The sequence below is a fragment of the Trichomonas vaginalis genome, chromosome V, assembly GCF_026262505.1.
Source record: "Trichomonas vaginalis G3 chromosome V, whole genome shotgun sequence".
Taxonomy (NCBI): Eukaryota; Parabasalia; order Trichomonadida; family Trichomonadidae; genus Trichomonas; species Trichomonas vaginalis.
In genome coordinates, this window is record NC_067207.1 from 986256 (window position 1) to 999194 (window position 12939).

At 29.0% G+C, this 12939-nt stretch overlaps 6 protein-coding genes across 6 annotated transcripts, besides 5 other annotated features; 2 read left to right on the forward strand and 4 right to left on the reverse strand.

The window, feature by feature from the left end:
* Positions 1 to 1214: 1214 nt before the first annotated feature.
* On the reverse strand, positions 1215 to 1634 carry TVAGG3_0258440 (cyclin-dependent kinase inhibitor 2C-related family; the record flags this gene model as incomplete). Its single annotated transcript, XM_001312189.1, has 1 exon — positions 1215 to 1634. One exon carries the CDS (start codon positions 1632 to 1634, stop codon positions 1215 to 1217), a length of 420 nt encoding a protein of 139 aa, XP_001312190.1.
* Positions 1635 to 1843: 209 nt separating this feature from the next.
* On the reverse strand, positions 1844 to 3178 carry TVAGG3_0258450 (ankyrin repeat and SOCS box-containing protein 4 family; the record flags this gene model as incomplete). Its single annotated transcript, XM_001312190.1, has 1 exon — positions 1844 to 3178. The coding sequence occupies one exon, from the start codon at positions 3176 to 3178 to the stop codon at positions 1844 to 1846; it is 1335 nt and encodes a 444-aa protein (XP_001312191.1).
* Positions 3179 to 3601: 423 nt separating this feature from the next.
* Positions 3602 to 4120: a mobile genetic element.
* Positions 4121 to 4455: 335 nt separating this feature from the next.
* TVAGG3_0258470 (uncharacterized protein) lies at positions 4456 to 6090 on the forward strand (the record flags this gene model as incomplete). The annotated part of the gene is made up of 1 exon (XM_051228309.1): positions 5271 to 6008. The coding sequence occupies one exon, from the start codon at positions 5271 to 5273 to the stop codon at positions 6006 to 6008; it is 738 nt and encodes a 245-aa protein (XP_051098039.1).
* A 156-nt stretch (positions 6091 to 6246) lies between these two features.
* TVAGG3_0258480 (uncharacterized protein) lies at positions 6247 to 8106 on the reverse strand (the record flags this gene model as incomplete). Its single annotated transcript, XM_001312192.2, has 1 exon — positions 6598 to 7734. One exon carries the CDS (start codon positions 7732 to 7734, stop codon positions 6598 to 6600), a length of 1137 nt encoding a protein of 378 aa, XP_001312193.2.
* Positions 8107 to 9238: 1132 nt separating this feature from the next.
* On the reverse strand, positions 9239 to 10122 carry TVAGG3_0258490 (YhhN family; the record flags this gene model as incomplete). Its single annotated transcript, XM_001312193.1, has 1 exon — positions 9402 to 10028. One exon carries the CDS (start codon positions 10026 to 10028, stop codon positions 9402 to 9404), a length of 627 nt encoding a protein of 208 aa, XP_001312194.1.
* A 449-nt stretch (positions 10123 to 10571) lies between these two features.
* Positions 10572 to 10605: a terminal%2Cinverted (terminal inverted repeat of MuDR-4N1_TV transposon ID:TVAGG3_0258500).
* Positions 10572 to 11343: a mobile genetic element.
* Positions 11315 to 11343: a terminal%2Cinverted (terminal inverted repeat of MuDR-4N1_TV transposon ID:TVAGG3_0258500).
* A 112-nt stretch (positions 11344 to 11455) lies between these two features.
* Positions 11456 to 12496: a mobile genetic element.
* A 33-nt stretch (positions 12497 to 12529) lies between these two features.
* Positions 12530 to 12727, forward strand: TVAGG3_0258520 (uncharacterized protein; the record flags this gene model as incomplete). The annotated part of the gene is made up of 1 exon (XM_001312194.1): positions 12530 to 12727. The coding sequence occupies one exon, from the start codon at positions 12530 to 12532 to the stop codon at positions 12725 to 12727; it is 198 nt and encodes a 65-aa protein (XP_001312195.1).
* Positions 12728 to 12939: the final 212 nt, after the last annotated feature.

The window sequence follows — 12939 nt, forward strand, 5'->3', positions numbered from 1 at the left end:
TTTTCGGTTTTCAAGTGATACAACGTATTGTATAAATTGATGTGATATTGAAAGATACTTTGCAATTCACTGAATTTATTTTGGTGAGTGTCTTGATCAGACATTAATAATTTTTTATAAGGATACAATTATACCATTTAAAACATTTTTAAAATTCATTGTGAAAAATAAATGCTACATGATATCTGTGGAAAAACACTGATCACAAAAATTTCGGATTTCATTTATGCATTTTGATTAAGTTTGTAGATATGAAATAACACAATTACAACACGGATATCTCAGTCAATAATATTTTCATCAAGATGCGTATTTTAAAAGCGTTATTTGCTAATGGAGGTTATATACAAAGCTATAAGTTAAACTTATATATATATATTTTTACCCAAAGTTCTTTCAATTACATTGATATGGAGGAAAAGTTCTTTCAATTACATTGATAAGAAGGAAAAGTTCTTTCAATCGGAGAAGATAATAATTTTCTCCAAGCAAGATCCTTGGTAGTTCCTATTATTATCAGAATTGGCTTAAATGAATGATATTACAATAGCAATTGAGCAAAATATAAAAAAATGTCACTTTTTGATTTTTTAAAAAAAAGATTTTATGGAATTAAAAGTCGGAACTATTATAGAATTCTATTGCATTCAATTTTTTTACAAAAGTTTTCTTGCACTTTCTCTCAATTTTGGTGTAAACATCAGAAAAATAAGTATAAAAATCGAAGTCTTTAGTCCGTGTTAAAAACAAAATATGAAGAAAACCTTCAAAGGAAAGGTCAGGCAAGCATATAGGTATGCTTTTTTTAAAGTTTCATGGAAAATAATTTCCATAATCATTTTAAATTGCGTCGTAGAGATATGGAATTGTGATCCTTCAAGGGGCATCGATCCAACTAAGTAGTTGCTGGGCGGTCTTTAACCAGTGGAAAGGGAAAGGGAGAAAAGTTAGGAAGTGTTGTTGGCCTCCATTTAGAATATTTTTGAAATAGTATTCAATATTTTAAAAGATTTATATTAAGTTATATGATTTTTAAAGACATTCGATTTTTTCACTTTTTTTCTGAGTTTACAAAAAAATTGAGAGAAAGTTCCAGAAAACTTTCTTGTAAAAAATTTAGAAGGCTATAGAATGACATCATTCTTGCACTTTTTGAGCGATATACACTATGTATGTCATATGAAGAAAATCAGTCTTGCCAATTTTGTGATATATTAATCGATTTTTGTGAAATGATCTCTTTTATAATGTTTAATCGATGCATAAAAAAGATATGTTTCTCCGTATTTATCTTTTTCATTGATATTTGCACCATGTGAAATAAGAAGTTCAATGATTTCTTTACAATTATTACATGCTGCATAGTGTTGAGCAGTTTTTCCACATTTATCTTTTACATTGAGATTCGCACCATGTGAAATAAGAAGTTCTGCTGTTTCTTTATAATTATAACGTGCTGCATATTGAAGAGCGGTTCTTCCATCGTTATCTTTTTCATTGATATTTGCACCATGTGAAATAAGAAGTTCTGCTGTTTCTTTATAATTATAACGTGCTGCATATTGAAGAGCGGTTCTTCCATCGTTATCTTTTTCATTGATATTTGCACTATGTGAAATAAGAAGTTCAACCATTTCTTTAGTAGTTCGAGATGCAATATGAAGAGCAGTTTTTCCACATTTATCTTTTTCATTGATATTCGCACCATGTGAAATAAGAAATTCTGCTATTTCTATATAATTACAACTTGCTGCAATATGAAGGGCTGTTTTTCCATCGTTATCTTTATTATTGATTTTAGCACCAAGTAAAATAAGAAGTTCTACTGTTTCTTTACTATTATTCAATACTGCATATTGAAGAGCGGTTTTTCCATATTTATTTTTTCATTGATATTCGCACCATGTGAAATAAGAAGTTCTGCTGTTTCTTTACTATTATAACTTGCTGCAATATGAAGAGATGTTTTTTCATATTTATCTTTTTCATTGATATTTGCACCAAGTGAAATAAGAAGTTCTGCTGTTTCTTTATAATTATAACGTGCTGCATATTGAATAGCGGTTTGCCCATATTGATCTTTATTATTGATTTTAGCACCAAGTAAAATAAGAAGTTCTGCTGTTTCTTTACTATTATAACTTGCTGCAATATGAAGAGATGTTTTTTCATATTTATCTTTTTCATTGATATTTGCACCAAGTGAAATAAGAAGTTCTGCTGTTTCTTTATAATTATAACGTGCTGCATATTGAATAGCGGTTTGCCCATATTGATCTTTTTCATTGATATTCGCGCCATGTGAAATAAGAAGTTCTGCTGTTTCTTTATAATTATAACGTGCTGCATATTGAAGAGCGGTTCTTCCATCGTTATCTTTTTCATTGATATTTGCACCATGTGAAATAAGAAATTCGACAATCTCGTTATTATTTTTACATGATGCATGATGAAGAGCAGTTCTTCCAAATTGATCTTTTTCATCGATATTTGCGCCATGAGAAATAAGAAGCTCAGCTGTTTCTTTGCCATTATAATGTGCTGCATTATGAAGAGCGGTTTTTCCAAAAAGATCTTTTTCTTCAAGATTTGCGTCATTCAAAACAAGAATCTTGACTATTTCTTTAATATTATTTTCTGTGGCCAAATGAAGAGCAGTTTTTCCATATTCATCTTTTCCATTGATATTTGCACCATGCGAAATGAAATATTCCCAAAGAGATGGGATATTGAATAACGGTGAATAAACAAAGCATTTGTTAATATTATTAGTTTGATCGAAATAAACTAAAAATGATTCAAGATTTTTATGAACTCCGCAATTTATTAAACCTATGTCCATATTGTATTCATTCATTAAGAAAGTAACAAAATCAATGTTATGAGAAATAATTGCATATCCCATACATCTATAATTTGGTTTTTGATATTTCAAACATTCACTCATTATCTCTTGATTTCCACTTAAAAATGAAAATTTTAGACATGTTTGAGTTATTTCTGAGTGAAATTTCGTTCTTAAGAACTTGAAACAGTCAACTGCTCCATGATAACAACATAATTCAAGTAATAGATGTCTTTCTTTAGAATCCGGATATAATTTGCTTTTAAGTTCTTGATCTTTATCAAATCCTTCTCTTTCTGTGAATGCGATGAATCTTTCTAAGTCATTATACATAATTGCTCTGTAAATTATATCTTCTGTATGAATATCAAGATTTTCTGACTTAATTGCTTCGAAATTATAAGATTTGTCTAATTTAATTCCATATTCTTTGTAAAATAGGAGGATTGAAATATCTTCTACTTCTGTGACCTCTTCCACATGATATTAATCATATATAATTTTGGCAAGAGATAAATATGACTTTGTGTAGCGATTATTATACGGTATAATTTGCAAAATATCTTTGATAATATTTTGAGGAGGATAGTTCTTGGATTCAATCAATTCTGTTTTGATTGTTTTGTAAATCGAGTTTAATATTTCAGTATTTTCGGTTTTCAAGTGATACAACGTATTGTATAAATTGATGTGATATTGAAAGATACTTTGCAATTCACTGAATTTATTTGGATGAATGTCTTGATCGGACATTAAGGGTGGCTTCCGACCAAATTGTCACTTTTTAGCCCAAGTGAGAAAATTTCATAATTTATAACCAAGTTTTTTAAAATCTATATTTAATAAAGATTCTATTTTTCTTATTAAATTTCAAAAATGAGGGGGTTCGGAATCGTCCACAAATTGCCGAAAGGGTTTTTGCCAGTTTTGAATCTGCTTATTTTTATCGACCAAAATTATAATAAATATAATTTTCGATAAGTATTCTACCCAAATGATTCTTCAAAAAATTATTTTTCGGATTTTATTCCGTAAAAAAACGTTACAGAAAACGCTTATAAAATTTCGAATTTTCCCTAAAAAATTCAGTGCAGGTCGATTTAAGAGATTTTTCAAAAATAATCATATCAGTAGATAGGGTATAATATAGAGAAGCTTTATGAATAACTCAAAATCCGGGAAACTCAATATTCAACGAGAAAAACGCTTAACGAATCTCACTTTTGGTGTAAACATCACAAAAAATTGAGAGGGCTTTCTAGTCGGAAGCCTCCCTTAAAAAATTTAAAAGTAGTGTATTGATAAAATATCATAAAAATCATTGTATGTAATTGTTTATGGAACAGATACAAAAACGTATTGTCGATTTAATTGATTTCGGATATAAAAAGTAATATTTTCAATTGTTGTTCATTTATCTGTATTGTTTTCCATGATTTCATGTATCAAATTGAACAAAAATAAAGTTTTTACCGACAATTATTTAAAATTCAGTAAAACTCTATAAAATTGCAAAATTAAAATGTCTTAGGTAATGTTCAAACATTAACTCTATCAAGACACTATATTCTCTATTTTTTTTTCTAAAAAAGTGACAAATTCCTTTTAAATGATTGATTCCATTTTAGACCAAGTTGAAGCAAATATGGAACCATCACTACAAAGGAAGGCTTATTTAGAAGGAGTTATTAACCAATATAGAGAATTAAATGATCAAATCGCTGAATTAGAATATAAAATCGAAAGAGAAAACAATTTTAGAGAAAATTTTGAACTTCAAAGAGATATCAATTTACAGCAACTTCAAAAAATCCAAAATGAATACAATCAAACTAAAGAAGATTTAGAAAAATCCGCAATCAAAAATGCCGTTCTTTCAAGTGCAAATTCTTCGACCCCATTAATTTCCCAAAGAACAAGAATCATCGGAAATACAAATTTTGTTCAATATGCAAGACTTCAATCTCAAATATTGAATTTGAAGCAAATTTATCTCCAAAAAATAGATACGCTTTCAAAACTAAGAAGATCTGTCTACTGCCTTGACAATAACGAAGAATTTACTTACAATGAACAACCAGATTTGTTTTCTTTCCAAGAAACTCATCCAGATATATTACAAAGGATGAAAACGCCATTACTATGTCCTAAATATGAAGCTGGCAGTATTATTTCTTCAATAATTCCATCAGATCTTCAAAATTCAATAAATCAAGAAAATAATATCGAATTTCACTCAACATCTTTCATTCCAAAGTACTTGAAATCGAAGCCTATTGACAGCCTGATTACCAGTTTCTTCGTAAATTCAGAAGAACAAGGAAAAATTCTTCAAACAAAGAAACAAAGGCTAAATGATCTGAACAATCAAATATACCAACTTGACAATGATAGATACAACATAATAAATAGTGTAAGAATTAATTTGGCCGACCATTTAACAGAAATTCAGCAAAAAAGATTTAAATTATGTTCAGAAGTGATATTTGAAGCCCAAAAGCAGATCAATCAAGCACAAACTATTGTTGATGGTCTAAACCAATGTTTCCATGGCGAAAATCATGAAGTTTTCGCTAATGATACTCAAATTAAATTATTAATCAACGATATCACAAAAGATGTCCAGCAAATCATCTCCAAAGGCAACAGATTGTTTGTAGCACCATCATTGACCCCAATTCAGTTCCAGGATCCTCCGAAATTAATAATTGACCAAATTTCAACAGAACAAATCACCAGATGCAAAGAGAAGATCAATAAGTTGAATGAAATACTCGATACATCCGAAAACTACCAAAATCTTGCTATAGAAGAGCTAAATGAAATTGTTGAATCTTTAACCAACATTTCAAAGTCCCAGACCACTTCACTTTCTAATTTATCGATTTCGGATAACTCTCTAAACGACGATAGCGATGAAATCGAAAAATTCCTTGAATTAAAACGGAAAGTTTTATCTAAGCAGAAGGAGAGACTCACAGACCTCAAGGACATGATCGAGATGCTTCCAGATACTGTTAAAAGCCTTGAAGTTGAAAATATCCCAGAAATCGAAGAATCAAAAATTCAAAAAGATAATTTCATGGAAGAAATCGAAGTTATGACACCACCTGTATCAGATCCTTTCACTGATTCGAACCAAGTTTGTTGCAGAAGATTTTGAGCAGAAAAGTCGAAATTAAAGAAAATCCAGAAAACGTTGAACCAAAAACAAGAAATGTTGATTATAAAACAGGTAAATTCCAAGAGTAAGATTGATTCGTGGACAATATCATTGGTGAAGGTCTTGATATCGATTTTTCAAAAGAAATAAAAAGAAATTCGTTGAAGAAGAATTTTCAGAAACAATTTCTAAAGAAATGTCAGCACTTGAGACAAAGATATTTCGACACGAATCAGAGAAAAAAGACAAACAAAGTTGAAAGAGCTTCGTGATCAAGTTGATTCATCACGTGATGAATACGAACAAATCAAGAGTTTCATTCATCAATCACAGAAAAAGATTGAAGAACTCAATGAAAAAATTAATTCTACAAACGAAAATATCAATCAAACTAAACAAGAAACAGAAAGAATTGATCACGAAAACAAAGAATACGAAGAACTCGTTTCGAAGAAGAAAACATTGATTGAAGAAATCTCTAAATTTAAGACAACAAGTGAAAGAGAAAACAACAAGATATTGGAACAGATAAAGAAACTATCTTCACAATCAAACAAACAGAAAGATAAATAAAAAATTTATTTATATTTTATCTTCTTCGATGAACTTTGAGATTGAATGAACGATGATTTGTTATTTTAAATGTAATTTGATTTTCTGGTTGTAAGTAACAATTTTCTGTGTGAAAATGTGAAAAATTATTATTGAAATCGTAATTATCTCTTAGATTATTAAAATAAACTGATTCTGATCCTTTTGTTGAATTTGATTCAACATATGATTCTGAAATAGTCAAAGTGGAATCTTCTGCATATTTTTGAAACATGTACTTTGCAATGTTATTTAAAAATATGCAGTGATCAACATTTGTTGTGCATAAAATATAAAATAGAACTTGCTCATTATCTTTTCCACATTTATTTTCAATAACATTGCAATAAGAAACTGTATGTGTTTGTTTTCTTGTCAGATAGTGAAAATAAAGTGATATACTTCCGGTTTGATTGTTTTCTCTGAAATTTGAGAAATTATATGTTCCTGAACTTCCATCAAGTTGAATATGAATTGATGAATATAGTCTACATTTGTTGTTTGTGATGTTGTTATTATCAAAATGGATATCACCACTCCCAATTCCTAATGTTCCACTTCCTTTACCTTCATTTTCTCCGCAATTAATTACTGAAACTTCAATTGCATAGTTTTTGCTAGATGAAGACGATTTAACAAAATGAATAAAAGCCATTTCATTTTCTGATATTGATTTATAATAACATGTTCGTTGTTGAACAAATTGTCCTTCTTTTGTGCAGCCGTAGTGAAGAGATCCACCATATGATGTGGAACTGCAGTGATTAAATACTGTTTCTTCTGCAAATGTGACTATCTCCTTATCGCTTTCAATGTAAATTGCACCCTTTGCTTTGCAATTTTCAAAGTAGCAGTTAAAAATGTAATAATTATTTGAACATGTTTTATCATATATAGATGCTCTATTTTGTATCTTTTCGATCTTAGGTGCGTTGCCAAAGTATTTAACCCAATTGGGATTTATTTTTTCTGGTTCACAGAAACAATTATCATTATAAATATGCGTAAAATCATTAAATTTGTAATTATCTGTTAAATTATTAAATTTGACAGATCCTGGTCCTGTTGTTGAATTTGAGTCAACATATGAATTTTTAATTGTCAGAGTTGAACTTTGATCAGATTGTTCAAACATGAATTTTGCAATGTTATTTAAAAATATGCAGTGATCGACATTTGTTGTGCATGAACAATAAAATAGAACTTGCTCATTATCTATTCCGCATTTATTTCCAATAATATTGCAATAAGAAACTATTTGAGTGTATGAATCTAAAGTTTTGAAATAAAGCGATTCACCTTGAGTTTGGTTGTTTTCTCTGAATGTTGTGAAATTACATGTACCTGAACTTCCTCTAAGATTAATATAATTTGATGACGTTTCGCCACATATATTGTTTGTGATGTTGTTATTCCCAACATATATTACTCAGTTTTATACAGTGAACACGGATAAAGCAATGATCTTATAAAGCTATGCATTTGATAAGGGAACTGTAGAGTAATAATAAAATTTGCTTTTTATAAAAAAAAATGACAAAAAATGCGATTTAATTCAATTACATTTATAAATGATTGAATTATATGGTATTGATCGATAATCAACTAAATGAGAATTTACAAAGTTTTTTTAACAAAATTTTGAGAATTTATAGTACTCTCAAAATCTTAGGTTCGGCCTCAGAAAAATTTGTGAATGAAAATTTTCTCTATATAAGTAGTGCATATTATTCTAATTAATATTTTATAAAAATATAGTTTGAATTAAAATCGATTATTTTCCTGATTGATATCTATCCAAAGATATAAAGCATACTGTGTTCATAGACATAAGAATAAAAACATATTTGTATAGTTTTGTTGACTAATTTCATATTTTCGGAACTTTTTTGTTGACATTAATGATAAAAATATAGATTTAACATTAATGTATAAGACAATCATTATTTATTGCTACTGTATGAGTAATGTATATAGATAGAACCAGCTAATCTCAATATTTGATTTCAATTTATTTAATATTTTACATTTGGATCTAATTTTATAAGAAAATATAGATGGATATCAAGTTCACTTTAAAGAGAATGAAATTAAAGTCTTAGATAAATCATTTTTAATTTTAAACGGCAACTTTCCCACATGCGAGAATACTCACGAAACCATTAATCCAAGCAGTCATACATGTATTTCAACATGCAGTCTAGCTATTCTAGACGATACTGCAAAAAATATTGATATTACGTGAAGTTATTGACTCATTCATTAGATTTTTACGTTGGAACCATCGTATTAATGAATGCCATAATGCACTTGGATGTACCCATTATATTGACAAGCGCACAACTCCATTTTTCCATGATTTGATAATTCAAAATTTTATCCTGAATCAATTACGGAGCTTCTGTTTCAAATATTGAAGTTATACATATTGTTATATTGTTTTGTAAAAGAATTTATAGTACTTTTTAAAAAACCGTTTTTGCAAAAATCTCGGGAACAAAATCCCCTCAATTTTATTTGAGAAATTCGTAAACTACTCAAAATTGAGAGCCATGTTCCCGAGATTATTGCATTACTATATTAGAATTGATAAAGCCTTACACAAAGCAATATTTGGTTTGTGATTTATATGTGAACTTGTTGGTTGCAATGTGGACTTTGTACGTAGTGAAACCTTTCAATTTGAAGATTTCTCTGAATTCAAGATGATTTCAAAGTTATTTTCTTCAAAAAAATTATGAAAAGTTTTCAAAAAGTTATGATAACGATTCTTATTAAATAAAAAAGTTTTTTACTAAATTTTTAATAATAATTTTGAGCTAAAATAGCATTTCCAAGTAATAACTGAGCTAGCATATATGTACCAAGAATTTCAATACGGCAAAGACCCTTTGCAATACCAAGAATTGTACTTATTAAAATAAAATCAGATGTCATGAAGGAAATATAACCAAAGTAGCCGAGTAAGAAGGATTTATTACTGAATCCAAGTTGTCCAACACGTCCTGAAACTCCTAATAAAGCATAATCTAAAAAGCAACAATAAGTGAATAGGCACCATCCAAATACAGTCTTAAAGTTCGCGTTTTTAATTATCTTATATTGTTGAGCAGCAATGAATGGGAATGCTAAAACTAATGCTCCTATTGGATAATGTGCCCAGTCAACATGAAAAGCATGTATTATTGCAAAATGTCCAATTGTAAAAGATAATCCTCCTAAGTTTACAGCAAGATTTGAATCTGATAAGAGAATAAGATCTCCGAACCAGTGGCCAAAAACATACAGCATAACACTAAATGCTACCTTTTTGGTTCCGAAATAATAAATTGCTCCAATTAATGGCATAATTAAGAATTTTGTGAAGATAAAAATATATTTAACCTTTCCATAGGTAGCATTTGGACGCATCATGAAGTTAGCTATCATTATAGAAGCATTTAATATGTAAATGCACATAAACAACTCTGAGCTAAGTTCCATTATATAGATACTAATGATTTTTATAAGAAAATGATCGAATATGAAAAATTTGTGAAGATTAATTATTGAATAAAATATTAATTAGACGATTTATCCAAGACAGGATATTATTATGAATTTTGTTAAAAAGCAGTTGATTTCTGATAGCTTAAGATTTTGGCTCACAAATCATATTAGTCATTTTAGCGTCATATCCGGCAGAGTGTAAATGTACGATAAAATTATATTCGATCAAGTTTATTCTTCTTCTTAATTTTTGAGAAAATTGAATAAATTGAATGGCTGAATCGGTTTTTGTAATCCGATTACTTAAATATTAAATATTAAATTTAAATAATATAAATATATAAAAAAGAAATAAATTTAAGATAAATTCAAAATTTCTCTTTCTCTAGTTGCGGCTTGTTCTATCTAAATTGAAAATTTGCTTCAACAACAAAGCAAAATCGCAAATTTATAGAAATTCAATATTTTTTCATGAAAAAAAGTGGGAACAGGACAAATTTGCCACACGGCACTTTTTTTAAAAAAAATTAATGGAGCGGAGCGATACTCTGCTGCAGGAGCCCCAAGGCTCCCAATCATTACGAAAGGGAGCCTCAGGGCTCCTGAGAATCCATCAGCAGAGGCCTTTTCATTTGGCCTCTGCTGATCAAAGATTCGGCGAAGCCATTCTTCGTCTCAGGAGCCCTGAGGCTCCCTTTCGTAATGATTGGGAGCCTTGGGGCTCCTGAGAATCCATCAGCAGAGGCCTTTTCATTTGGCCTCTGCTGATCAAAGATTCGGTGAAGCCATTCTTCGTCTCAGGAGCCCCAAGGCTCCCAATCATTACGAAAGGGAGCCTCAGGGCTCCTGAGAAACCTCTTTGAGAAGGTTTTCTTAAAGAAAACCTTCTCAAAGATGATTGTCAGCATTCACTCAAAATCTACCAAGAGTTTCAAAGTTTCAAATCTATCTGAAATGAAGCTTTGAATCTATTGTATATCTAATTGTAGAGGTACCTTTTCAAAATGTCTTCTATTGATTAAATTTAATCAGTAAAAGTCATTTTGAAAAGGTACATCTCTATAATTGCTATTGAGCATTCACTCTTGGAACCTTGGAGCTCTTGTGTAGTGCATGAAAACTCCAAGATTCTAGCATAAAACATATATCATAGACATAATTTCTTCAAATATAATTTAAGGTTATTTTATAAAAATGAGAAAGGTGTAATTTAAGGTTATTGAAAAGTGACAGTTGGCGAATTTGTCCCGCACTCAAAAAAAGTTAAATTATTCATAAATTATATGGTATTATCAGCTTTAGGCAATAATATTAAGATTATTATAATTTCTATTCTTATGTGGCACTTGAAACATATATAATATTAAGGGTGCACACGAGAGGATCATGTAAACTTCAGAATTTAGAGCCTTATTTTTAGGCATTATCTTGGCTACCTATTTAGGCTCGAAAAGCAAAAAATATCAAAAAATACAACTTGACTCCATTATGACCCTTTCATGGAGGTAGTTTTTATCCGCTAGTATTTTCCCTTTGAATCTCTTTACAATTCGAAATCAAATTCAAATCTCAGTAGAAGAAAGGAAGAATCGACTTACTACGGTTGTAATACGAATAAATACATATATTTAATTATTTTTATTTACATAATAATTGTTTGAAGCTCATATTCCATCAAATTTTTAAATAAAAACATTAAAATGTTGAAAATGTTCATATATTTTAATAGGGTTTTGGCACTTTATTGAGGAATTACTACATACATAGTCGAACTGAACTTGATATTTTGAAATTTAAATTATTTATCAAAATTAAAATTTAACTTGAAATTTATAATTATTTAGTCATATTTTGCATAATTCTAAGTAGATTTTGTAAAAAATCAAGAAAGAAAAATTTTAACGTGCTTTATTTTTTCTTTTTTATAATAATACATATTATTATATAATTAACATATTCATAATGTTTCACCCTTTCAAAAATATAATCCTCCTCCTCTCAAATAAACGTACATACGGGTGGCTTCTTTTTTCAAAAAATTAAAATTTGAAATTTTGGGCTCAAATATTAGAGATTTTTTCAACCTTCAACGATATATGTTGTCTATATCAGACCTCCTTTCTTTTTGATACTTAACATTGTTCCTAAATCTTAGCCGTTAAGGCTGTTCTGAAAATATTTTTTTTTCGAAAAAATTCGAAAAAAATTCTTAAAATTCAAAAATCCCTTAATTCCTGAGGATTTTGGAAAAAAGTTTTTACATGAACATGTGTATATTATATGAAGTATATTGATAAGGTAAAAATCAAATTTTATTGCATATTCATCGAGAAAATAAACTAACGAATCCCTCAAAATTGAGAGGGTAATCCTCCTCCTCTCAAATAAACGTACATACGGGTGCACCCTTAATATGTGTACGTTTATTTTATAATTTAGAAATGAGTACAAAGGAGAATATTGACTTATCCAATGTTAATCCAGATATGACTGTGGAAGATTACCTTAGAAAACAATGCAATAATCAAATTGACAGACTAAAAGAACATGCTGAGCAATTGGTACAACAATTTCAACAAGAAGCCGCTGAAGTAAGAGAGAAACTAGTTCAGAGGCTTGAGCAAGGTTCAAACTGCTAGAAATAATATCTATTACGTTCTATTTTTAGGTATTTAAATAAAATAGAACATCTGAAATGTTTTTGTCTTATAAATCCATGATCTTACTTCTGTAGAATAATATTCACATTGATTTTATTTCTAAATTTTTGTTCTTCTAAAAAGGAATCTATAATACTGTTCATTATAACATTATTTAGCATCTAAATACACTTGACTACAATGAGTTTAAT